Source organism: Sminthopsis crassicaudata, chromosome 3, assembly GCF_048593235.1.
Source record: "Sminthopsis crassicaudata isolate SCR6 chromosome 3, ASM4859323v1, whole genome shotgun sequence".
NCBI classification, from domain to species: Eukaryota; Metazoa; Chordata; class Mammalia; order Dasyuromorphia; family Dasyuridae; genus Sminthopsis; species Sminthopsis crassicaudata.
The window spans coordinates 185,215,238-185,236,531 of NC_133619.1; the positions used below are offsets into that span (position 1 = coordinate 185,215,238).

The 21,294-nt window shown below is 35.4% G+C and overlaps 1 protein-coding gene across 1 annotated transcript in view; it reads right to left on the reverse strand.

Moving 5' to 3' along the window:
• Nucleotides 1–468: 468 nt before the first annotated feature.
• Nucleotides 469–21,294, reverse strand: part of TMEM182 (transmembrane protein 182) — a 77,725-nt gene continuing 56,899 nt past the window's right edge. Inside the window, exon 5 of the mRNA XM_074299711.1 lies at nt 469–1,963. Within this exon, the coding sequence (XP_074155812.1) occupies nt 1,743–1,963 (221 nt within the window). The 3' untranslated portion in view covers nt 469–1,742. The remainder of the gene's footprint in view (nt 1,964–21,294) is intronic.

Sequence of the window (21,294 nt, forward strand, 5' to 3'; positions counted from 1 at the left end):
CTTTCAATCACAAAAGCAGTTAGATTGGAAGCAATGGTCAATCTATCACACTGCTTCTAGGTGGTCACTCTTGTTTTTGTCTCTTAGAGATGTCTTTAGTAATTATAACAGCTGTGGAATGAAGTTCTTTGAATTGAACAAAGCCAAAAATAGTCCTTCTCTGTTTTTCCCTATCTAAAACCAAACTATTTGGTAGCTTTCCATATGCAAATGATACCTATGCATCTCAAATGGATTTGATTTTCATCCAAATTAAAGCCAAATGAAACTAATCTCTTAGATATTAGAAATGCTCGAACTGGGGAAATCAGAAAGTTGCTGTCCCTAAGGGGATTTTCCCTTCAGGGTGTCAAAGGTGATTAAAAACATGAAAATGTTAAAAAAAAAAAAAAAAATTTCCCCCACAAGAAACTGAAGAACCATAATTAAAGAAGCTATATACTCAGAAGGAGTTCAAGGGCAAATAAAGAGAGTAGGAAAAGTTAATTTATTACCTTATTTAACAAAACAACTGTGGTCTCATACTCACATAGAGTTATTTTGAATGTTTATGGCTTTTGAATATTAAAAACATACTCCCTTAAATAAATCTTTCACACTGAAATCATCCTAGCAATATACTTTCAAAATGGGAATTTTAAAATATTAAATAGAATTATACCCCAAGCTAAGGTCTTTCATTTCTGTGTAATTTTAAAAATCTTTACACATATCATTTCATTGATTTAACTCCATATTTGTTTCCTTTTTATCCATTCAATACTAGGTATATTAATTTTGTCATTTATCTTTACCATCTCTTAATATGCATTAACATTAATATTAGCATCAACATGCAAAATTTTAATGAAGATAATGAAATTTACAAAAATTAATAAATAATATTCTATTCTAAGTAGTATATGTACATTTTATGATGTACATATTAGTCTGCCCCCTGCTTTCTGTTACATTTTACTGATGGATTTTTATGGTCTGTACACTAGGAACAACTGGTGTCTATTTTTAAACAGTAAAGAATTTGTTCATCAGTTTCAATTAATGTGTTTGCAGATATGAATGTGTCTGGTGGGGGGAAGATGGATTGAGTTACTCTATCAACATTTGTTTGTCATTCTTAAGCTTTCTACAAAGATCTTTTTCTTTTCCAAACCAAAGGAAGTTGATGCTAAGAGGCAGCTTAAAAAAAAAAAAAAAAAAAAAAAACAACTTATTTGACTCGTGTGAGGTTTGGTTGTTATCAGTTTTCCAGAACTAAGAGATCTAACACTTTATGTGCCATTAAGAGAGAGAGAGAGAGAGAGAGAGAAGAGAGAGAGAGAGAGAGAGAGAGAGAGAGAGAGAGAGAGAGAGAGAGAGAGAGAGAGAGAGAGAGAAAGAGAGAGAGAGAGAGAGAGAGAGAGAGAGAGAGAGAGAGAGAGAGAAAGAGAGAGAGAGAGAGAGAGAGAGAGAGAGAGAGAGAGAGAGAGAGAGAGAGAGAGAGAGAGACCTGTGAGGAGAGAGTTCCTAAAAGAAATGAAAATTCATAATTACATTTGGATAAAACTAAGAGATTTTGCTTTCTAGAAGGATCTGAGTGCCTTCTTGTCAGAAGAAAATTAAAAATAAAATGATTCATTTAAAACATCTATAGAGTTATACCAAACAACTCTACAATGGAATAATTGAAACACCATGAAAAGATTACATTCCAGTTAAACATTTCGACAAGATTATGATATCCAATGGTGGCAGAAAGATGATTAGGAGTATATGTGAATATGCCTCCCCACGAGGAGGAATAGTAATCCAGACAAGAGAGAGAACAATATCCCAGCCGGGGCCAGCAGAAATGACCAGCCATACATGATGTAGGGTGTGAATTCTAAGCAGTCTTTCCTCTTCATGTTCGTATAGCTTTCCATATCTGCCACAGCCTGGACCCAGATGACATATAAAACCACCACCAGGGAGAACAGGATACCTAAAAAAAAGACACATTAAAGGGCTTTTACACATTTTGGAAACATAGTAGCACTATACATTTATAGTATGTATACACTGTACTCCAAAGATACAAATAAGAGGTTTTAGAGAGATTATTGTTGAGTTCAAATCTGGATGCAAACACTTCCTAGCTGTGTGACCCTGAGTAAGTCACTTAACCTTATTTGCCTCAGTTTTCTCATCTGTAAAATGAACTAAAGAAGGAAATGTCAAACCACTAAAAACACTAAAGACATAGATATTTACTAAGGAAACATCAAACCAGATCACAAAAAGTCAGACACAGCAAAAACAACTGAACAACATGAGCTAAATAAACAGCAAAAACAACTGAACAACATGAGCTAAATACTAAGTAAGTACTAAAGAAACAAAGAAATAGAAAAACATAGACCTTGCACTAAACGAGTTTGATGAGGGGAGCCCCAAAACTCTCTCTCTTTCGGACTTTGGGGGGAAAGCTTGGGAAACTCCCGTAGAGAAGTTCTCCCCCGAGAGACCCACCCCAGGGAATCAGGATACAGTGGTTTCATTCTGATATCTGGGTGGGACTAGTATAGTCCAGGACCACTCCTACTTATCCCAAACTGGAGATGGAGATTTCTATCCAACTCTATTGAGTTGGAGATTAGTCCAGGGACACTTATTCAATTCAAAGATTCTCTATTCTGATTCCAACTCAAACTGCTCCCAGCCCCCCCACCAAGAGTTACCCATATTAACAAGCTTCCTTTGTTGTGCCACAGTTAGCTCTTTTTTATTGTCCTGGCTCAGTTTCCCTAATTGTTCTGAGTCAATTTCCCTAAATTTTCCTGCCTCAGTTTCCCTGAATTGTTCTGCCTCAGTTTCTAATTGTTCTGCTCAACCACCCCTCTCTCCTAATTATATGAATATTTGATAAGGATAAAAAATCTTATATTTTAGAATATCAGAATTCCTCTCCCCATCCCAATCTATCAGAATATCAGTTACTGTTTTATCAAGATGCCTCTCCCCATCTCCCGTGCCTCCCCTCATTATTTCATCCCCATCTCTGGTGCCTCCCTCCATTCTGTTAGAGTCCTATTCCCACTCTCAGCACCCCGACTCTGCACCTGCCTTGATCTACTTCCTGTGTCTTAGCCACATGTATATATATGTCATTGAGAACTCTCATTGTTTGCTAGATTCTTGGAGATGATAGTCTCATTCATCCCTGGGACCAAACCATGGATCCATTTGGTCCCTTTCAAATAATATATTAAATACTCTCTAATCTCTATCTTGCCTCATTTTCTCTGGCATCATACCTTTAGCTCAATTCTTTGCAGAGGACTCAAAAGCAGGAATCATGCCAAGGAACCTCTCTCTCTCCTTGGCATAGCTGCGACCATCTGCCTGCTGAAAAGGCATTCTCTTTTCAGCTACTCCCTCTTTATCTCTCTCACCTATTCCCCTAACTAGACCTTATCCCTCTTTATCTCTCTGTTGGGATTTCTCTTCTAGAAACTTTCAACCTGCAAAAGCTGTTTTCTCAGTACTAATAATAAACTTCTTTTGCCAGTTTAACTTTTCGGTTCGTAAATTTATTTAGAAAGGACCTGAGCCAACCAAAAGAGGGTTCCCACAACTCCCTGCCCTGCACCAAACCTTATCATTTTTGAGTCCCTGTCTGGGAGCCAAACCTCATCAAGTTTACATTGTAATGAGAAATGTTACATCCAAATAACCATGTTCATAAAAAATATATAGTATAAATGGGAAATAATCCCAGAAATAAAGGGCTCGAAGTGAGAAACTCTGAAAGTCCTTTTGTAGGAGATAGAATTAATGCTGATCTTGATGAAAACCAGGAAAGCCAAGAATCTGAGGTGAGAAGAGAGGGAAAAACCATAGTAAAGAGATGGAGAATCCTTTCCTAGGAACAGCAATGCAGCTAGATCATTGAATACATGAAGGGGAGTAAAGACTAAGAAGATTGAAGGGCTTCAAATGCTAAATAGTGAATCTTATATTTGATTCTAGAGCTAATAGGGAGTCACTGGAATTTATTATAGAGAGTTAGATCTGTTTTGGGGGAAAATTCCTTTGGCAGCTTCATAAAAGATAGACTGGGAAAGAAAGTTGTAAGGTTAGAGCAAGATCCACGACTCCAAACTGACTCGTACATACACATATGCCATAGTGAAGATAAAAGGAGAAAAAATTATCAAAACATGTGTGCCAATTTTACAGTTAAAGCTGCTTCTTTATTTCAAACAGCAATGAGTTTATCCCCTATACAGATTAATTTCAATCACTCTTGATTGATATTTTCCACCACCATGTATAGGTTAACAACAACAACAACAACAACAACAAAAGGTTCCTCATTATCTAGCTCTCCTAAAAGCATAGTGTCAGTGTAAACAGACACCAATAGCCTAAACTATTTGTGGCAACCCAGCTATAAAGGATCATAATAGGGGAATCCCAGGCTAACAATGCAAATATAATCTGGACCCTCTCCCATGACCATGCCAAAAATCATACTATCACAGAATAATTGTCCTGTAAGAACATCCCTTCACTGGAAGTTTCTTTCAGTGCTTCACCATTTGACTCTCTTTTTATTCTTCTTTCTAAGGCCTTTTTCTTCCTTGTCCTTTTCTTGGAAGGCTGAATTAAACTAGAGTACAATCTGATTATTTCTTTTGCCTTTTTTCCTACCCTCAGAGGGTGTATAAATTGTTCCTGCACTTTTGCTCTACACTTTTCCTTGGTTTCACCAACTGAGATATAAGCCTAAAATTAAAGGTCTTTTCCACTGCCAATATTTGATTTTGGTTATTGTTAGAGTTCTCATTTCACATCTCTAGTTCTACCTAAATTCAGTTTCCCTGAATTGTTCTGCTTCACTTTCTCTGGTGGCCACTCCTTTTCTTGCTTCATTGGAACTGAGAGAATTGAGGCCTAGATGCTCCGGTCACTCTAATACTCTAGCCATCTAATCATAAAACTCCAGATGGCTTATCTCAAATGCCTGGTTATCTCCTGCCTCAGATTTCTGTCTCCAGCTCAACCTCCTTATCTGTAAGGATTAAGTTATGATCCTTTCCTGGAATTTCCACTCACCCAATGCTCTGCACCCCCTTGATAGCTGGAGCCCTATAAAAGTCTCTGGAATTACTTGCTAGTTTGAGGCAAGAGTCCTATTCAGCCAGCTGACTTTGCTAGCCCAAATTCTCCCCTATTAAAATATTAAAAACCTAATCTCTATCTTGCCTCAGTTTCTCTGGCATTACAATAAGATTATGGGAACTAGAGATTTAGAGAGGATGGGATATCAGAAACGATCAAATTCAGCCCATTTATTTTCAGATTTGGACACTGAGGCCCAGAGTTGAATGACTTGTTTAAAGTGATACAAGTAATAAGAATCAGAGGTAGAAAACATATACACATGTGTGTGTTTATATATGTTGTGCATGTATGTGTACATATATAGATAGTTTAAGCTCAATTAGTCTAAAACCATTTTTTTTAATTTTTAGCTCAAAATTTACTACTTTTATTTTCATTGCTACTGTTAACCATTCATTAGTATCCCATACTTAAAACTGGTATGTCATCTTTGACACTTTTCCTGTACCTCATATACCCAATCTAATAAAGTTTGCTGATTCCATCAAATCAATATTTTTTGCACTCTCAATTCCAATTGCTATTACTCAAGTAGAAATCTTAATTAGCACTCAGCTGAATTCTTGCAATAACCTCCTAACATTTCCCCCCTCTCTCTTCCCTTTTCCCTCAAAGGAATCTTTCACATTAAAATAAATTAATCTTTCTCATGCATGGAAGTAGTTACATTATCCTAATCCTTAAAATTTTCCAGTAGTTTCCCCCTGATATCAATTTGCTACTTATTATCACCACTATAATCACTGAACTTTCCCAGTACCTTGCACACAGTAGGTACTTTAAGAATTTTTGTTAACTGATTTGCCTTTTCAAACATTACTCCTTTGTTTAATGCCATATTCTATTTTATGCTTTGTTCTTTCTTTCCTTCTGTCTTTTGAATCTCTCTCAATCTTTTACAGCCTCCATAGTTTTCCTTGATCCCTCTGATGTAAACTAGATCTTTCTTGGGAAAAATGATGTAATCTTGGGGGGAGGATAGATGTCAACTGTGTCCCCTTTGGGGAGACTCCCAAATCCTGGGAAAAGCACACTTTTCCCAGACAAGCCTTTCACAAGTTAAATGGTTTCATTCAGTCGGAGATCTTGATCAAATCATCCTCCATTGAAACTGAGATCTTTTGAGGGTGGCCCAGATCCCCTTCAGGGAGTTCCCAGATGCTGGGAAAAGCCTTCAAACTCCCAGTTATTCAATTGGAAATCTTTGTATGATGGTCCTCTATTGATTAGCCCAGACAACTCCAAGCTCCAGGACAATACTTATCCCATATAATCATGATTTGTTAATTCATCTCTGCCAAATTACTAATGAGGAGTTTTTGCTCACTAAGAAAGCTTCCTTCTTGGTGAACAACAAAATTCCCTTTTTGCCACAGATTTTCGGGTTTGTGAATTCTTTCACATTGGACCTGCCTCTCCAAGCAGAGGGGATCTCTCCCCCTATTCCCACACCTCATCACCTCCATATGGATGTCCCTAGAGCTCAGAGCTCACCTTGCATTTTATTTCTACCCTTCACAAATTATTATCATATATGTGTTTATATTATAGTTATACCTCTTACATATCATGTGGATTAAGGGTGCAGAGCCCTCACAATCTGGGAAATCTTAAAAATGTTGGCCCTGCTTTTGTACCACAGAAAAAGTTTGAATTTTTTTTAATGGGATGTTTATAGTATCTTGTAAAATTCAGATTAATTATTTGGTCATAGGCTCTGTGTTGTGTGCTGGCCTTCACATTTCATCTGCAGTTTCTGCAAAACTTTTCAAAAATTCCCATTCAATTTCTTATATCAACCCACAATATGTCAAAACCACAATGGGGAAAGTCATGATGTGGAAACGATAACTGTATAATTATTTATGTATGACACACTTCCTATTGTATTTTGAAATCTATATGGGCATATAAGGATAAATCTTTGAATTTCCCCTAACACCTAGTAAAATATAGATGGATATTGAAACTAGCAAATACACATATCAGAAAGAAAAAACACTCCACTGATAAAGCATTTCTTTCTGGAGGACGCTAAATTCTTCCCAATTTAAAGAAGATATACCATGCTCTCTCGCTTACTGCATGGATTTCCTGATAAATAGAAAAGAGAAATAGAAAATAAACATGGGCATGAGTATTAACAGTCTGCCCTTCCTAAGCTGATCAAACTCTACCAGTACTTATAAGCAAGACTAAGAGGCAAGATAGAATAAATGCAGCAATTTCACTAATAACTGTTACATTGCATGGACCTCCATTTCATGTAAATGCAAATTGTCATTTCAGCAGCCTATAACTAGTACTCAAAAGAGGACAATGCAAACCAGTGATCTACAGCTCTATCATAAGAAATAGAAAAGTCATAGCAGGGGAACAAATCTTTCACAAAGCCTCATACTTCAGAGGGTGACAACAACACAACAATGTCAGGTATTGTACAGCAGAACTATGCATTTAAATCTATGTGCTAAATATATGGGGCAGTGCTGCTCTGATAATATAAAGACCATAATTATCAATTTGCATATTATCATTCACCTTATGAAAATATTTTCAAAGTCTTTGCTATCCTTTGTTGATAATGGTTTTTATCCTATTTGGTAAAAAAAAAAAAAAAAAAAAAAAAGAGTTCTTTCAAATTATTTATGACAAAAGAAAATTTTCTTTGTAAATAATCAAGACATATATCACTTCTTTCAAAATTTACAAAAAAAATTACTCTGCTTATAATGTGTTCAAAATAAGGATTAAAGTTTATCATGTTGGTACAGGCAGGCCTATAAATTATGTTCCCAACTGATTTGTCAATGCCATGATAACATGTAACATAATCTGTAATAAAATAATCTCTGATGTAAATATTAACAATGTAAAGAGGAATAATTTCCTGAGAGTACTCCATTGGGGATATGGTTTTTCATCCCTATGACAATATTAAACTTGTTTATCAATTGGGAATATAATTGCTCAGCAGTATTGGGCTTAAAGTAGTAGAACAGGAGTCAAAAGGTCTGGATATGTGTTCTAAGTCTACCACTTACTAGGTAGTCATATAATCATCAAGTCATTGTTTTGTGCCTCAGAAATTTCTCAGGTATAAAATGAAGATGTCAATATAAGTGATTTCTATTTCAATCTACTTTTCAACTCTAAATCTTATGATGCTATGATCACTGGGGTTCTTTCCAGCTCTAACATTCAAAGATTCATCACTGGAAGATACCTAGGTGATACCACCTTGTCTACACTTACCTGAAGTCTATATGTCATTCCTAATAAGTGATCCATCTTCTGCCTGAGAATTTCTTGGTATAATGTTTCCAAATGGGGTATGTGGCCTGTCCCTAAGGGTATGATAACCCATTTGAAGGATTAGAAGATTTGTTAAATACTCCAACTGTTATTTGTTTTTAACATTGCCATACAGCCTTATTCTACAAAATTCTTCCCTTCCTCCACAAATTTATAATCTCCTAAACTAAGCCAGTGGCCCATTAAGGCAATTATTATCTAAACATTACTAGGGAATCCCTAGCAACAGCTGGACAGGTACCAATGGGAAAACTTTGCCCCTTTAGCAATGTGTCTGACACTGCTCTTCAAATCACTACCTGGCTATGGTAAATGCCCCATAGAGTTTGAGCTCCAGGTCAGTTACTGTTCATAAAAATCCCATCCTCCTCCTTTTGTTTTAGTGGATCAGAGTATGATAACAGGTATGAATGAGTTGCAATTTACTTCATAAACTGCATTACATTTTTTTGTCATAGTCCTCAAAAGAAATCCTTTTCCAGAATTCCTAATTATTGTTCAGGATACCACCATTCTATCACTCACCCAATTTATTTGGTGATGAACTTAAGGAGTTAAAGCAATCAAAGCCATATGATACTAGCTAACAAATAGAGTGGTGAATCAGTAGAATAGATTAGATACACATGATACAATAATCAATGACTATTGTAAGCTAGTGGTTGATAAATCACAAAACTCCAGCTTCTGGGATAGAAACTTATTATTTAACAAAAATTGCTGGCAAAACTGAAAAAAATAACATGTCAGAAACTTGGAATACCTACATCTCACACCTCATTCCAAAATAAGGTCAAAATGAATACACGAGTTTGGCAGAAAGGATGATACTATCATCAAATAAAGAGAGCAAGGGATAGTTTACCTATCAGATCTTTGGAGAAGGGAGGAATTTATGACCAAAGAAGAACTGGAGAACATTATGAAATGCAAATGGATAACTTTGATTACATTGAATTAAAAATTTTTGCACAAATAAAATCAATGCAGTTGAGATTAAAAGGGAAGCAGAAAGCTGGAGAAAAAATTTATAATCTGTTTTTCTGACAAAAGTCTTATTTTTAAAATATATAATTTATATTGTCAAATTTATAAGAATACAACTCATTCCCCAATTGACAAGTGGTCAAAGGATATGAACAGACAATTTACATATGAAGAAATTAAAGCCATCTGTAATAATATAAAAATACTCTAAATCACTATAGATTAGAGAAATGAAAATTAAAACAACTCACTCTTCTCAGATTGCTTAAGAGGACAGGAAAAGATAATGATAAATGTTGGAGAGGATGTGGGAAAAGTAGAACACTAATGCGTTGCTGGTGGAGATGTGAACTGATCCAACTATTCTATAGGAAAGCAATTTGGAACTATGCCCAAAAGTTATCAAACTGGCCATACCCTTTGACCCTTTGCCATTACTGGGTCTGTATTCCAAGGAAATAATAAGGGAGGGAAAATGACCCAACATGATTCATAAGGAAATAAGGTTTTTTTTAAAATATATATAATCAAAAATTTGTTTTTATATATAATGGGGGAAATAAAAGTTAGAAAAAAGAGCAAAGAAAATGTTTGTGTTTTTTGCAGCATTTGTAAATATCCTTTGTAAAACCATGTTAAATAATTAGATGAAAAAAGGGTGCTAGCTATTAGACTCTAAAATCATTGATGATAGAGGCTCAAACGTATGTCAAAAGAAAGAGCTATCCTCCCATTTTCATTAAGGCATTAAGAAGCCTAAGGTAAAGAACTTGGAGGGTGGAGAATTGACCCTATTACGTTTACATAAAAATCTAACTCTGTAACTTTAACCTATTGTTCCTAGTTCCATCTTATGTTGACAAGAAAGCAAAATGTAATTCTCTACATACATGATCTTTTTAGCAGGCAGGTCTCCAAAAAGTGTCTCTTCTTCAGAATAAACAACTCTTGTTCTTATAACTGGTTCTTTTATTCTATGGCATGATCTTAAATCTAACCATCATTCTCACTACCATCCTTCTTAAAATGAAACTTCTAAATCAAAATGCAGCCCACAAAAGGGAGTCCTTGGTTAGGGAAGAGGACAATTGGTATATATGTCTTTGTGTACATTCTTTCCTTTGCAAAAAGATATTTTACCTTAGGTCTTTCTTCTTTACTTTTAATTCATTAACACAACTTTACAGATACAGATGGAGCCAAGGAGATGGAGTCCATAAACTTTTACTAAACAATATTTTGATAGCTCAAATTTTTGATCATTTATATTTTAGTATCAGTTTTCCTTGTAATTTTTATGTGATTTGTTTTAGGCATTTAAAAATCTTCTGAGAAGAGGTCCAGATATTTACTAGATTGCCAAATGGGTCCAGAATAAAAAAAGAAATAGAAAAGGAAGTTAAGAACTTCTGAGGCAGACAGATGAGAAATAAAATGAGCACAACCTGTAAAATACTTTATAGAAAAATAATTATGTAGAATATCAACTGAAAAGGCTTTTAAACAACTTTAAAAGAACTAATGCAAAGATCATCCATAACTCCAGAGAATTGATGATTTTGGTCCAGAATTAGACATGTATTTTGATATAGTTATTGAAGAAATGTGTTTTGCTTAAGTACACATGCTTATGATATTTATTTTTATTTTATTTTTAATGGGGTGGAAGAAAGGAAAAGAATAAACATATTTTTTGTTATTTTTAAACATAAATGGAATGCTTTAAGTGTAAAATGTGTAAATAATCTGACAGTTGTTTTAGTGAACCACAAGCTCAATATAAGTCAATTGTGTAATATCACAGCCAAAACAAAACAAAATAAAATGTATCATGACCGGAGGCTGTTGTAGAAAAGACACTGTAGCCAGGACTAAAGAAGTACAAGTCTCTTTATAGACTGCCCTGATCATATTAAACTTGTTACATTCCATTCTGGTTGCCAAATTTGAGAAAGAATATTGACTAAAATATTGACTAAAAGATGACAGCCATTGATTAAGGCTAACAGAGAAGGTCAGGACTCTGATGTGATCTATCAGCCGAAAAGCAATCACATGGAAGAAAGGGATTACCTGATCAGTCAACCAAAAGGCAATCAGATTGCAAAAATGGATTACACTTGGGGAGAATACAGGGCTTTTAAACCAACAGGGCTGTGTCCAGTACAAACAACTCCAATGTAATTGCCAGATGATGAGAAGAGATTTAGAAAGTGGTAAATAGAAGGAAATTGGATAGGTTAACTGCCTGGGAGAGAGGGTTTGCTTGTATTTTAACAGACAGAAGGAAACAGATGAAGAAGGAAACAGATGGGTGGCAACAAGCACCTGGAGAGAGACAGAAAAAGAGAAAAACCTCAAAAGAAAGGAAACATCTGACACTGAAAGAGCATGGCTGATAATGAGACTGTTAAAGTTTCCCTAACACAAGATAAGACTGTCAAAGAATTTAAAAACCAGCAAAAATTCCTAACACAAGATGAGACTATTGGAGGACTTCAAAACTTGCAGGAATTATTTGATTTTTGGCACATGAACTAATGGACAATGGACTTATGGACATTTATAAATTCTCAATTTATGATAATTTGATCATGTTATTTGTTACATACAAATGTTATGTTACTATGTTACTATGTGTTTATATAATTTATGTAATCATGTGTAATACCTCCCATAATGATGGATTTATGTTTCAAGGTCATGACCACCCTATTTTCTAAATCAAAAGAAAGGGGGAGATGTTAGGTTCTCATTACTAAGTGCTAATGAGATAATGAGATGTTAGGTTCTTACTAAGTGCTAAGTCGGTACTTAACAATTCTCTAGCTCAAAGTTCACACCTTTAGTTCAAACAAGCAAGTTTGTAAGTAGTTCCCACAAGCCCCTGCAGAACCCACAAGCCCATTCTCTGGGAGGATAAAAAGAGGCAACATTGAATCTGAAGAACAGTCTGGATTGGGGAAGGACAAGAGCTGGAGGAGATTCAGAGCCAGGATTCGGGAAGAAGAAGAGGCTAGCTGGAGAAGAAAACCAAGAAACCTGCTCACAGAGGAAAAGATTATACAGAAAAGAAACCTCCTCCCATAGAAGGATTACAACTGAGAGATGATCAGAACTCTACATAGGACCATAAGAAGATATCATGGAAGAGTTGCTTAAAATCCCCTCAACCTCAACTATCATCTGGGAAAGAAGTTCAGAGTAGCTCTGCTATCCCTAAAGGTCAAAACTAGAATTTAGGCAACAGTTACAGAAACACAAATTTAGGTTTTATATTCAGAAAAACTTATTGACCATTAGAGATAATCTGAGTATAATGAGTTATTTCAGGAGATAACAAATTCTCCTTTTTAGTGACTTTCTAGCAAAAACTAGATGACTCTTCGGCAAAGGTATTATTATAAAGGAGATTCATATCCCATATGGATTGGACAAATTTGCCCGGGGTTGATTTATTTGCTAATTAAAGTTACAAGCATGAGACTTTAAAACTCATCAAAAATAAACTGAAAATGGATAACTTAAAATACAATCAAAACAAGCTCAGAATCCCTGATATTTTTGTGTGATTTTCATCAGACTTTGAAGTCCCTTCCAACTCTGAGATTTTATGATTCTGTGAGTTGGGTTTTATAATTATTTCTCAAATTAGTATGGTCCACATTGTTCTGCAGATTTATTTATGAATTAAAAGGTGCTTAATTTTGTTACTAGTTACATCCAAGAGGAAAAAGTTTATAATTTCTCTTATAGAAGCACAATGTATTTATTTTGTATGTTTTATGTATAAACAAGTTTGTTATTTCTTCTTTGCAAAAATAAGTTCCTTGAGGGCAAGAATTATTTCATTTTTATTTTTGTATACTTGGCACTCAAGTCCCTGGCCCATATGGAATAGTTAGTAAATCCTAGATGGTTAATTGTTAGGATTACTAAGTGAGAACTCAGGTTTTCTGGACAGTTACAAGGTGAGAACTCAGGTTGACTTGATAGAGGGGGCAAGCTCATTGGCTGGGGTGGTTCTTCCCAGAAGCCCTTGCATTATCCCACGCCCATTCTCTGGGAGGATAAAAAGAGACAGCATTGGGCGCAAAGGGCAGATCGGCCTGGAGAAGGATAAGAGCTGGAGGAGATTCAGAGCCAGGATTCAAAGGAGAAGACTCAGAATTGCATCAGGCTTGACGGGGCTCTCTGCAGGAAAGGAAGTGAGTAGACACAGCAGATCTCTTCCCAGAGAGCGATCCAGCAGCTTCTAGAGACGACAGCTCATTACAATTGGCGTCCACACGTGGGGCAAGGACATTTGCTTATCCTGACAAGAAGAGCTAGACCAGACCTTCGCAATTTGGCGCCCGAACAGGGACAGACACGGTCCTGATTCCAGTGGAAAAGCTTCCGATCTAGATCTCAGTCTCTCTGACCCAGAACCGTGAGTAACGAGGAAACTTTGTTAAAGATTAAGTGAGCATACTAATAGATAAATAAGGAACTTAACTTATTAAGGGCTAAACCAGGAATCTCTTATAGTGAAATGGGGCAAACACCTTCTGTTCAAGGAAAATGTTTGGAGAGCATCATCAAGGTTATGAAAAGCCAAGGATTGATTATAATTTTAGAGGAGATTACTGAACTTTTAAGAACTGTGAAGGTTATATGTCCTTCTTTTTCTCTGGAAAAAGAATTGGATCCAGATGAGTGGAAATTAGTAGGAGAGCAATTAGGTGAACACTACAATTGCCTTTGTGACATTTTGCCCTTTGGTTCCAGACCAAACTCAGTTTCCAAAGATACAATTCATACCTACAATTTAATCCAAATGGCTTTAAAAAATGTTATTCTAAAGGAAGAGATGAAGGAGCAAAATGGGGAGGTGTCAACTAAACTAGGTGAAAAGGATGAATCAGATAACAATGAAGTTAAGTACAATTCTGAGCAACAGGAGCACCTCCCATCTCCTCCCTCAATTAACCCTTCATGGGTGGAGCAAGAAGGAGGAGAGGAAGAGGCAGAAACACAAACAGAATTGCCTGTGAAGCAGCCTAAGCCTATGACAAGATTAGAAAAAGCATTGGTTAAAGCTAAGAGAGAAGGACAGGATATAAGTGATTTTATACATGCATATCCTGTGATTGAAAATACTGACTCTGTAGGTAAAAAAAGGAGAAGATATGCACCTTTAGATTTGAATAAAATTAAGGATTTGAAAAAAGGTTGTACCCTTTATGGGGCTACATCAGCTTATGTCAAAATGTTACTAGATGGTTTGTCTTATGAAGTCCTAACCCCGAATGATTGGAAATCCATAGCAAGGACATGTCTGGAACCTGGAGAAAATTTATTATGGCTTGCGGAATTTCATGAATTATGTAAAATTCAAGTCAGATGCAATTTGGAAATAGGAGTTAACACACAATTCACTTTTGAGCACTTAGCTGGTGAAGGTCAATATGGAGAGAATTCGGAACAGATTAATTATACCATGACAATATATGAACAAATTGCTAAGGCTGCAATAAAAGCTTGGGGTGTCCTTCCTGGACAGAAAGATCGTGGAGAGGCTTTCACTAAAATACAGCAAGGTCCCAATGAACCTTTTGCAGATTTTGTGGGACGTTTGCAAACTGCTGTCAAAAGAACTATTGGAGAAAATTCAGCTACAGAAATAATGACCAGACATCTGGCTAGGGAAAATGCCAATGAGATTTGCAAAAGAATTATATGGGGATTAGACAAAGATGCTCCTTTAGAGGAGATCATAAGACGCTGTGCTACAGTGGGAACAAATGCTTTTTACACCCGGACAATGATGAATGTGGAAAGACAGGGTCCCTCCTGGCAAGGGCCTTCTAGAGAAACTCGGCGATGTTTTCAATGTGGAAAAATTGGGCATCTAAGAGCTCAGTGTAGGTATGGAGATACAGTGAGAAGACAGGGTGAAAGAAGACCTAAAACCCCATGTCCAAAATGCAACAGAGGACTCCATTGGGCATCAGAGTGTGGAATAATTCAGGGAAATGGGATGAGGGGCCCAGGTCCAGGGCCCCAGGCAAAAAAGACTTGGGACATGATGGCAGCTGATGTTACACCCAAAGAACCTTTAGAAGGCCAGGACTCTGATTTAATCAATCAGCAGAGAAGCAATCACATGGCAGAAAGGGATTACCTGATAAGTCAGTCAAAAGGCAATCAGATTGCAAAAATGGATTACACTTGGGGAGAATACAGGCCTTTTAAACCAACAGGGCTGTGCCCAGTGCAAACAACTCCAATGTAATTGTCAGATGATGAGAAGAGATTTAGAAAGTGGTAAATAGAAGGAAATTAGATAGGTTAACTGCCTGGGAGAGAGGGTTTGCTTGTATTTCTTCAGCAGGAGAAGGAATCAGATGGGTGCCAACGAGTCATATTCGCCTTGTCCATCAGAGAGAGACAGAAAAAGAGAAAGACCTCAAAATAAAGGAGAAGATCTAAGAAACATCTGACACTGAAAGAGCATGGATAATAAGAAGACTGTTAAAGAACTTTAAAAACCAGCAGGAATCATTGGACTTCCTCACACAAGATGAGAATAATGGACAATGGACTTATGGACATTTATAAATTTTCAATTTATGATTATTTGATTATGTTATATACTTCTAGCATGTGTTACGTTACTATGTTACTATGTGCTTATGTAATTTATGTAATTATCTGTAATACTTCCCATATTGATGGATTTATGTTTCAAGGTCATTTATGTAATTATCTGTAATACTTCCCATATTGATGGATTTATGTTTCAAGGTCATGACTGTCCTATGTTCTAAATCAAAAGAAAGGGGGAGATGTTAGGATTACTAAGTGAGAACTCAGGTTTTCTGGACAGTTACAAGGTGAGAACTCAGGTTGACTTGATAGAGGGGGCAAGCTCATTGGCTGGGGTGGTTCTTCCCAGAAGCCCTTGCATTATCCCACGCCCATTCTCTGGGAGGATAAAAAGAGACAGCATTGGGCGCAAAGGGCAGATCGGCCTGGAGAAGGATAAGAGCTGGAGGAGATTCAGAGCCAGGATTCAAAGGAGAAGACTCAGAATTGCATCAGGCTTGACGGGGCTCTCTGCAGGAAAGGAAGTGAGTAGACACAGCAGATCTCTTCCCAGAGAGCGATCCAGCAGCTTCTAGAGACGACAGCTCGCAACAGTTAATTTATCCATTAAAGTTGGAAACATTAGATTTTGCACTCATTAAAAATAAGCTACAAGTGAATAAACCAAGATATAATCAAAACAAGAATCCCTGAGATTTTGTATGATTTCAATCAGACTGAATATAACACAGTAGAGTATTAAAATGTGTTTTGGGATTTATCCAGACTTAAAATCTTATAAATGCTGGGTATTACCACATACCCCCTACCCTGAACTCCAACTAGTTCAAATGCAAATCTAGATTATTTTCCCTGAAGCAAATGCCACATAAAGTTTTGTTTGTATTTAGTCACAAAATTTCATTAGGTAGTCAATTACTAATGATATTGAGACAACAGCAAACAAAAAGATCATCTTGGAGGCAGAACAGACTGAGAAATAAAATTGCATTTTCTCTATAATCAACTAAAATGAAAAGGAAAGATAGTCTTTAAAAAAATTAAAGGTAATCTTTAGTGCTGGGAGAAAAACTGGATTAAAACTTTTCTGGAACAAACATTTGTCTAAGAAATAAAAAACTGTTCCTCAAAAATTAACCTGAATTTAAATAGCCTAGCTGAGGAAAATAGTAAAACATTAAAACAAAAGGCACATTTAAATCCTGAAACACATTTACAGTAAGTTGCTGGCTTGGGTCAACAATAAACTAAGGAAGATTTCCTCAAGCATCAAATTATTTGAAGGAATTATATGCAACATAAACCAACTCCTTTGACTATTCTTGGATATATAGAAAAATCACAGCTGTATGTTTATAGAGAATTGGCTAGATCAAAGTGAAAATGAAATATGAATTGTATATCCCTTAGAAATTTAGATGTTTTTGTTTTGCCCTCTACTGGAGTCATAAACTATGGCCATTTTAGTTACTTTTTTTATTTATTCCAAATTGTTTTCCAGAGTGGTTAAATCAGTTGACAACTCTGCCAATAAGGCATTAGTAGTGATATATTTTTAAGTTACAAAGTCTTTAGAGAGAAGAAGTTGTATTATCACTTTAAAAATGCTGTCATGACAAGGAAGAAACTTAGGTACAGAGAGAAAGGACCCAAGGGAACTCCTTTCCTCAGAAATTTAGGTGCTAAATATCATCTTTGAGAAAGATCAAGACACATCTCGAGAACTTAGTTTAAGTATCTAATGGATAAGGTAGTTCAAAGAAAATTCTTAAAAGATTTTGACTGCCATCCTGAAAGACCTAGATAATGGGATTATTTTTCCAGAGATAAATACTGTAATTAGTGAGTGACTGAAAATGTTTTCACCATGAATCAGTAGTTAAATACTGAATATTCCTTTTTTAATATATATTATGCTGGTAATGAATTATAAATCTGGTAACAATTTAAGAACATGAGAGTAAGAGACTTGAGAAAGAAAAGAAAGTTTTCAGGAAAAGAAGTTTTTCAAATTTATTCTAAAGGCTAGGATGTGGCCTCAGAGTTAAATGTTCATTTAATGGCACAAAATATATGTCCCTTTCAGTTCATAAGAAATAAAGGAAATATATTTTCAATGTCTTAGAATTTGAGATAAGAATTAATAAGGAAATAAGCAAGTAGCTATTGAAGAGATGACCACTTCACTCAGGGTATTCTTAGAATCAATTCATTCTGATATCTCATCATATACTCAAAATAATCTTTTGATGGGAGAAGACAGGTCTAATATAAATGTCAGTTTATTAGTAATAAGTCATAAGAATGCAAAATTATAGGTTTAGAGTTGGAAGGGACCTTAGAGAATACTGAATCTGACTCCCTCATTTTATAGTTGAAGGAAATGAGGTTGATGTAAATGAAGTAACATTTGTAGAATAATATGCTAAGAGAAGGGAGTCAGGAAGGGGCAGGATTGTGACAGAATTTGAAATCTGATCTTTCTGATTTCAAATTTAGCTCTTCAAGTCCATTGTGTCATCTATCTGCTCATCCCACCTCTCATTTCCCTCACCTAAGACACTTTTGCAAAACACAGTTCATATTTCCATTACCTCTCTGAAAAAAATGTTGCCAATATGTAGTTTTAGAAATTCCTAAATTCACAGTTAAAATGATAATTGCCAACAATTTCTCCTAATTTTCTACTGAATAAAGTTTAGTATCCCAAGTCCTTTACAACCTAGTTTCAATTTACCTTCCAGTCTTCTTTTATATGATTTTCCTTTACTATTCACTTTTCCATACTCTTATCTTGCCTTCTCTTACTTCTAGGAATTTGTATTTCATCCCTCATTTTTCAAACAGATTCATCTGTTGTGATCCTTTCATTGAAGTTTGTCCTAGATTGCTTCCTTCATCCCCCATCTGATCCCTCCAAATTTCAATCTATAAAGGCTCATCTTTGACTTCTCATATTTTCATAGGATTTATAAATTAAATCCAAATAACTTCTTGTATGTCTGGGGAACTTGAGGACCTTGAAGGTAAGATTTGTCTAAAGTCAAACTTGATGTCACAAAGGAATCCAAGGAGCATCTAGATGGCAGTGGATAGAGTACCAGCCTTGAAGTCAGGAGGACCAGAGTTCAAATTTGAACTCAGACACTTAATACTTCCTAGCTGTGTGACCCTAGGCAAATCACAACCCCAATTACCTCAGCAAAAACAAACAAAGGCATCAAAATTCTTTGATTTGATATCTATAATTCTTTCTACTATCCCATGCTATATACTCAATCTTTTTTTAATTTATTATTATAATTATTTCTGTACCTCTCTCTTCTTTCCAAAAAAATTTTTTAAATCCTTCAAATCAAAATTATGTCATTTTTCTTCATTGTAACACTAACACCTGGAATAATACTTTGCATATGATACTCACTAAAACTATACTTTTTAAATTCAATACTCCTAGAACTCTAAAACTTAGCTTGAGTTATTAAGATGCACTTAATGAAGAAACCTGAAAATTCATCATAGTACATTAATCTCAATACAAAATTGTTCATAATTGTAAATTTATGCTTCACTTTGAGTCAACCGTTTCAACAAATTATATTATATTTAGACATCCTCAGTTACAAAGAGCAATGTCAAATGAACGTGACAAAGATCAGGGGAGAAACAGATACTAGTTTTGTAGTCTTGTATAAGTCACAAGACCTTACTGACCTATAATACTTCCTGAACAAATCTATTTATTTTGTACTATATCCATCAAACTCGTAAGAAACAATTTTACTGACCTAGAAAAAATAATAACAAAATTCATCTGGAAGAATAAAAGATCAAGAATTTCAAAGGAATTCATGAAGAAAAAAAGCAAATGAAGGTAGCATAGCTGTACCAGATCTAAAACTATATTATAAAGCAGCAGTCATCGAAACCTAACCTAACTAAGAAATAGATTAATTGATCAGTGGAATAGGTTATGTTCATGGGACAAAATAGTCAATAACTATTGCAATCTAGTGTTTGACAAACCCAAAGACCCCAGATTTGGGGATTTGACAAAAAATGCTGGGAAAATTGAAAACTGGTATGTTGGAAACTAGTCATTGACCCACACATAACATAATGTATACCAAGATAAGGTTGAAATGAGTTCATGATTTAGACATAAAGAATGATATTATGAATAAATTAGAAGAACATAGGATAATTTACCTTTCAGACCTATGGAGAAGGAAGGAATTTGTGACCAAAAAAAGAACTAGAGATTATTATTGATCACAAAATAGAGTTAAAATAAAGTTAAAAAGATTTTATACAAACAAAACTAATGCAGACAAGATTAGATGGGAAGTAATGAACTAGAAAAACATTTTTACATTCAAAGGTTCTGATAAAGGCCTCTCATTTCTAAAATATATAGAGAATTGACTCAAATGTATAAGAATTCAAGACATTCTCTAATTGATAATCAAAAATATAAACAGACAATTTTCAGATGAAGAAATTGAAACTATTTCTAATCATATGAAAAGGTGCTCCAAATCACTTTTGATCAGAGAAATGTAAATTAAGACTACTCTGAGATACCACAAAACACTTCTCAGATTGGCTAAGCTGACAGGAAAAGATAATAATGAATGTTGGAGGGGATGTGGGAATACTGGGACACTGACACATTGCTGGTGGAACTGTGAATGGGTCCAACCATTATGGAGAGCAATTTGTAACTATGCTGAAAAAGTTACCAAACTATGCATATCCTTTGACCCAGCAGTGTTTCTACTGGTCTTATAGCCCAAAGAGATCTTAAAGGAGGGAAAGGGACCCACATGTGCAAAAATGTTTGTGAGCAGCCCTTTCTGTTGTGGCAAGAAACTGGAAACTGAATGGATGCCTATCAATTGGAAAATGGCTGAATAAATTATGTTATATGAATGAATATTATTTTTCCGTAAAAAATGACCAGCAGGATGATTTCAGAGAGGCCAGGAGAGACTTACATGAATGGATGCTAAGTGAAATGAGCAACAACAGGAGATCATTATAAATGGCAACAACAAGACCATCCACATCCAGAGAGAGGACTGTGGACCACATATATGTAGTATATATGGACCACAATATAGCATTTTCACTCTTTCTGTTGTTGTTTGCTTGCATTTTGTTTTCTTTCTCAGGTTTTTTTTCCTTCTTAATCTGATTTTTCTTGTGCAGCAACATAATTTCATATATATATATACATACATACATACATAC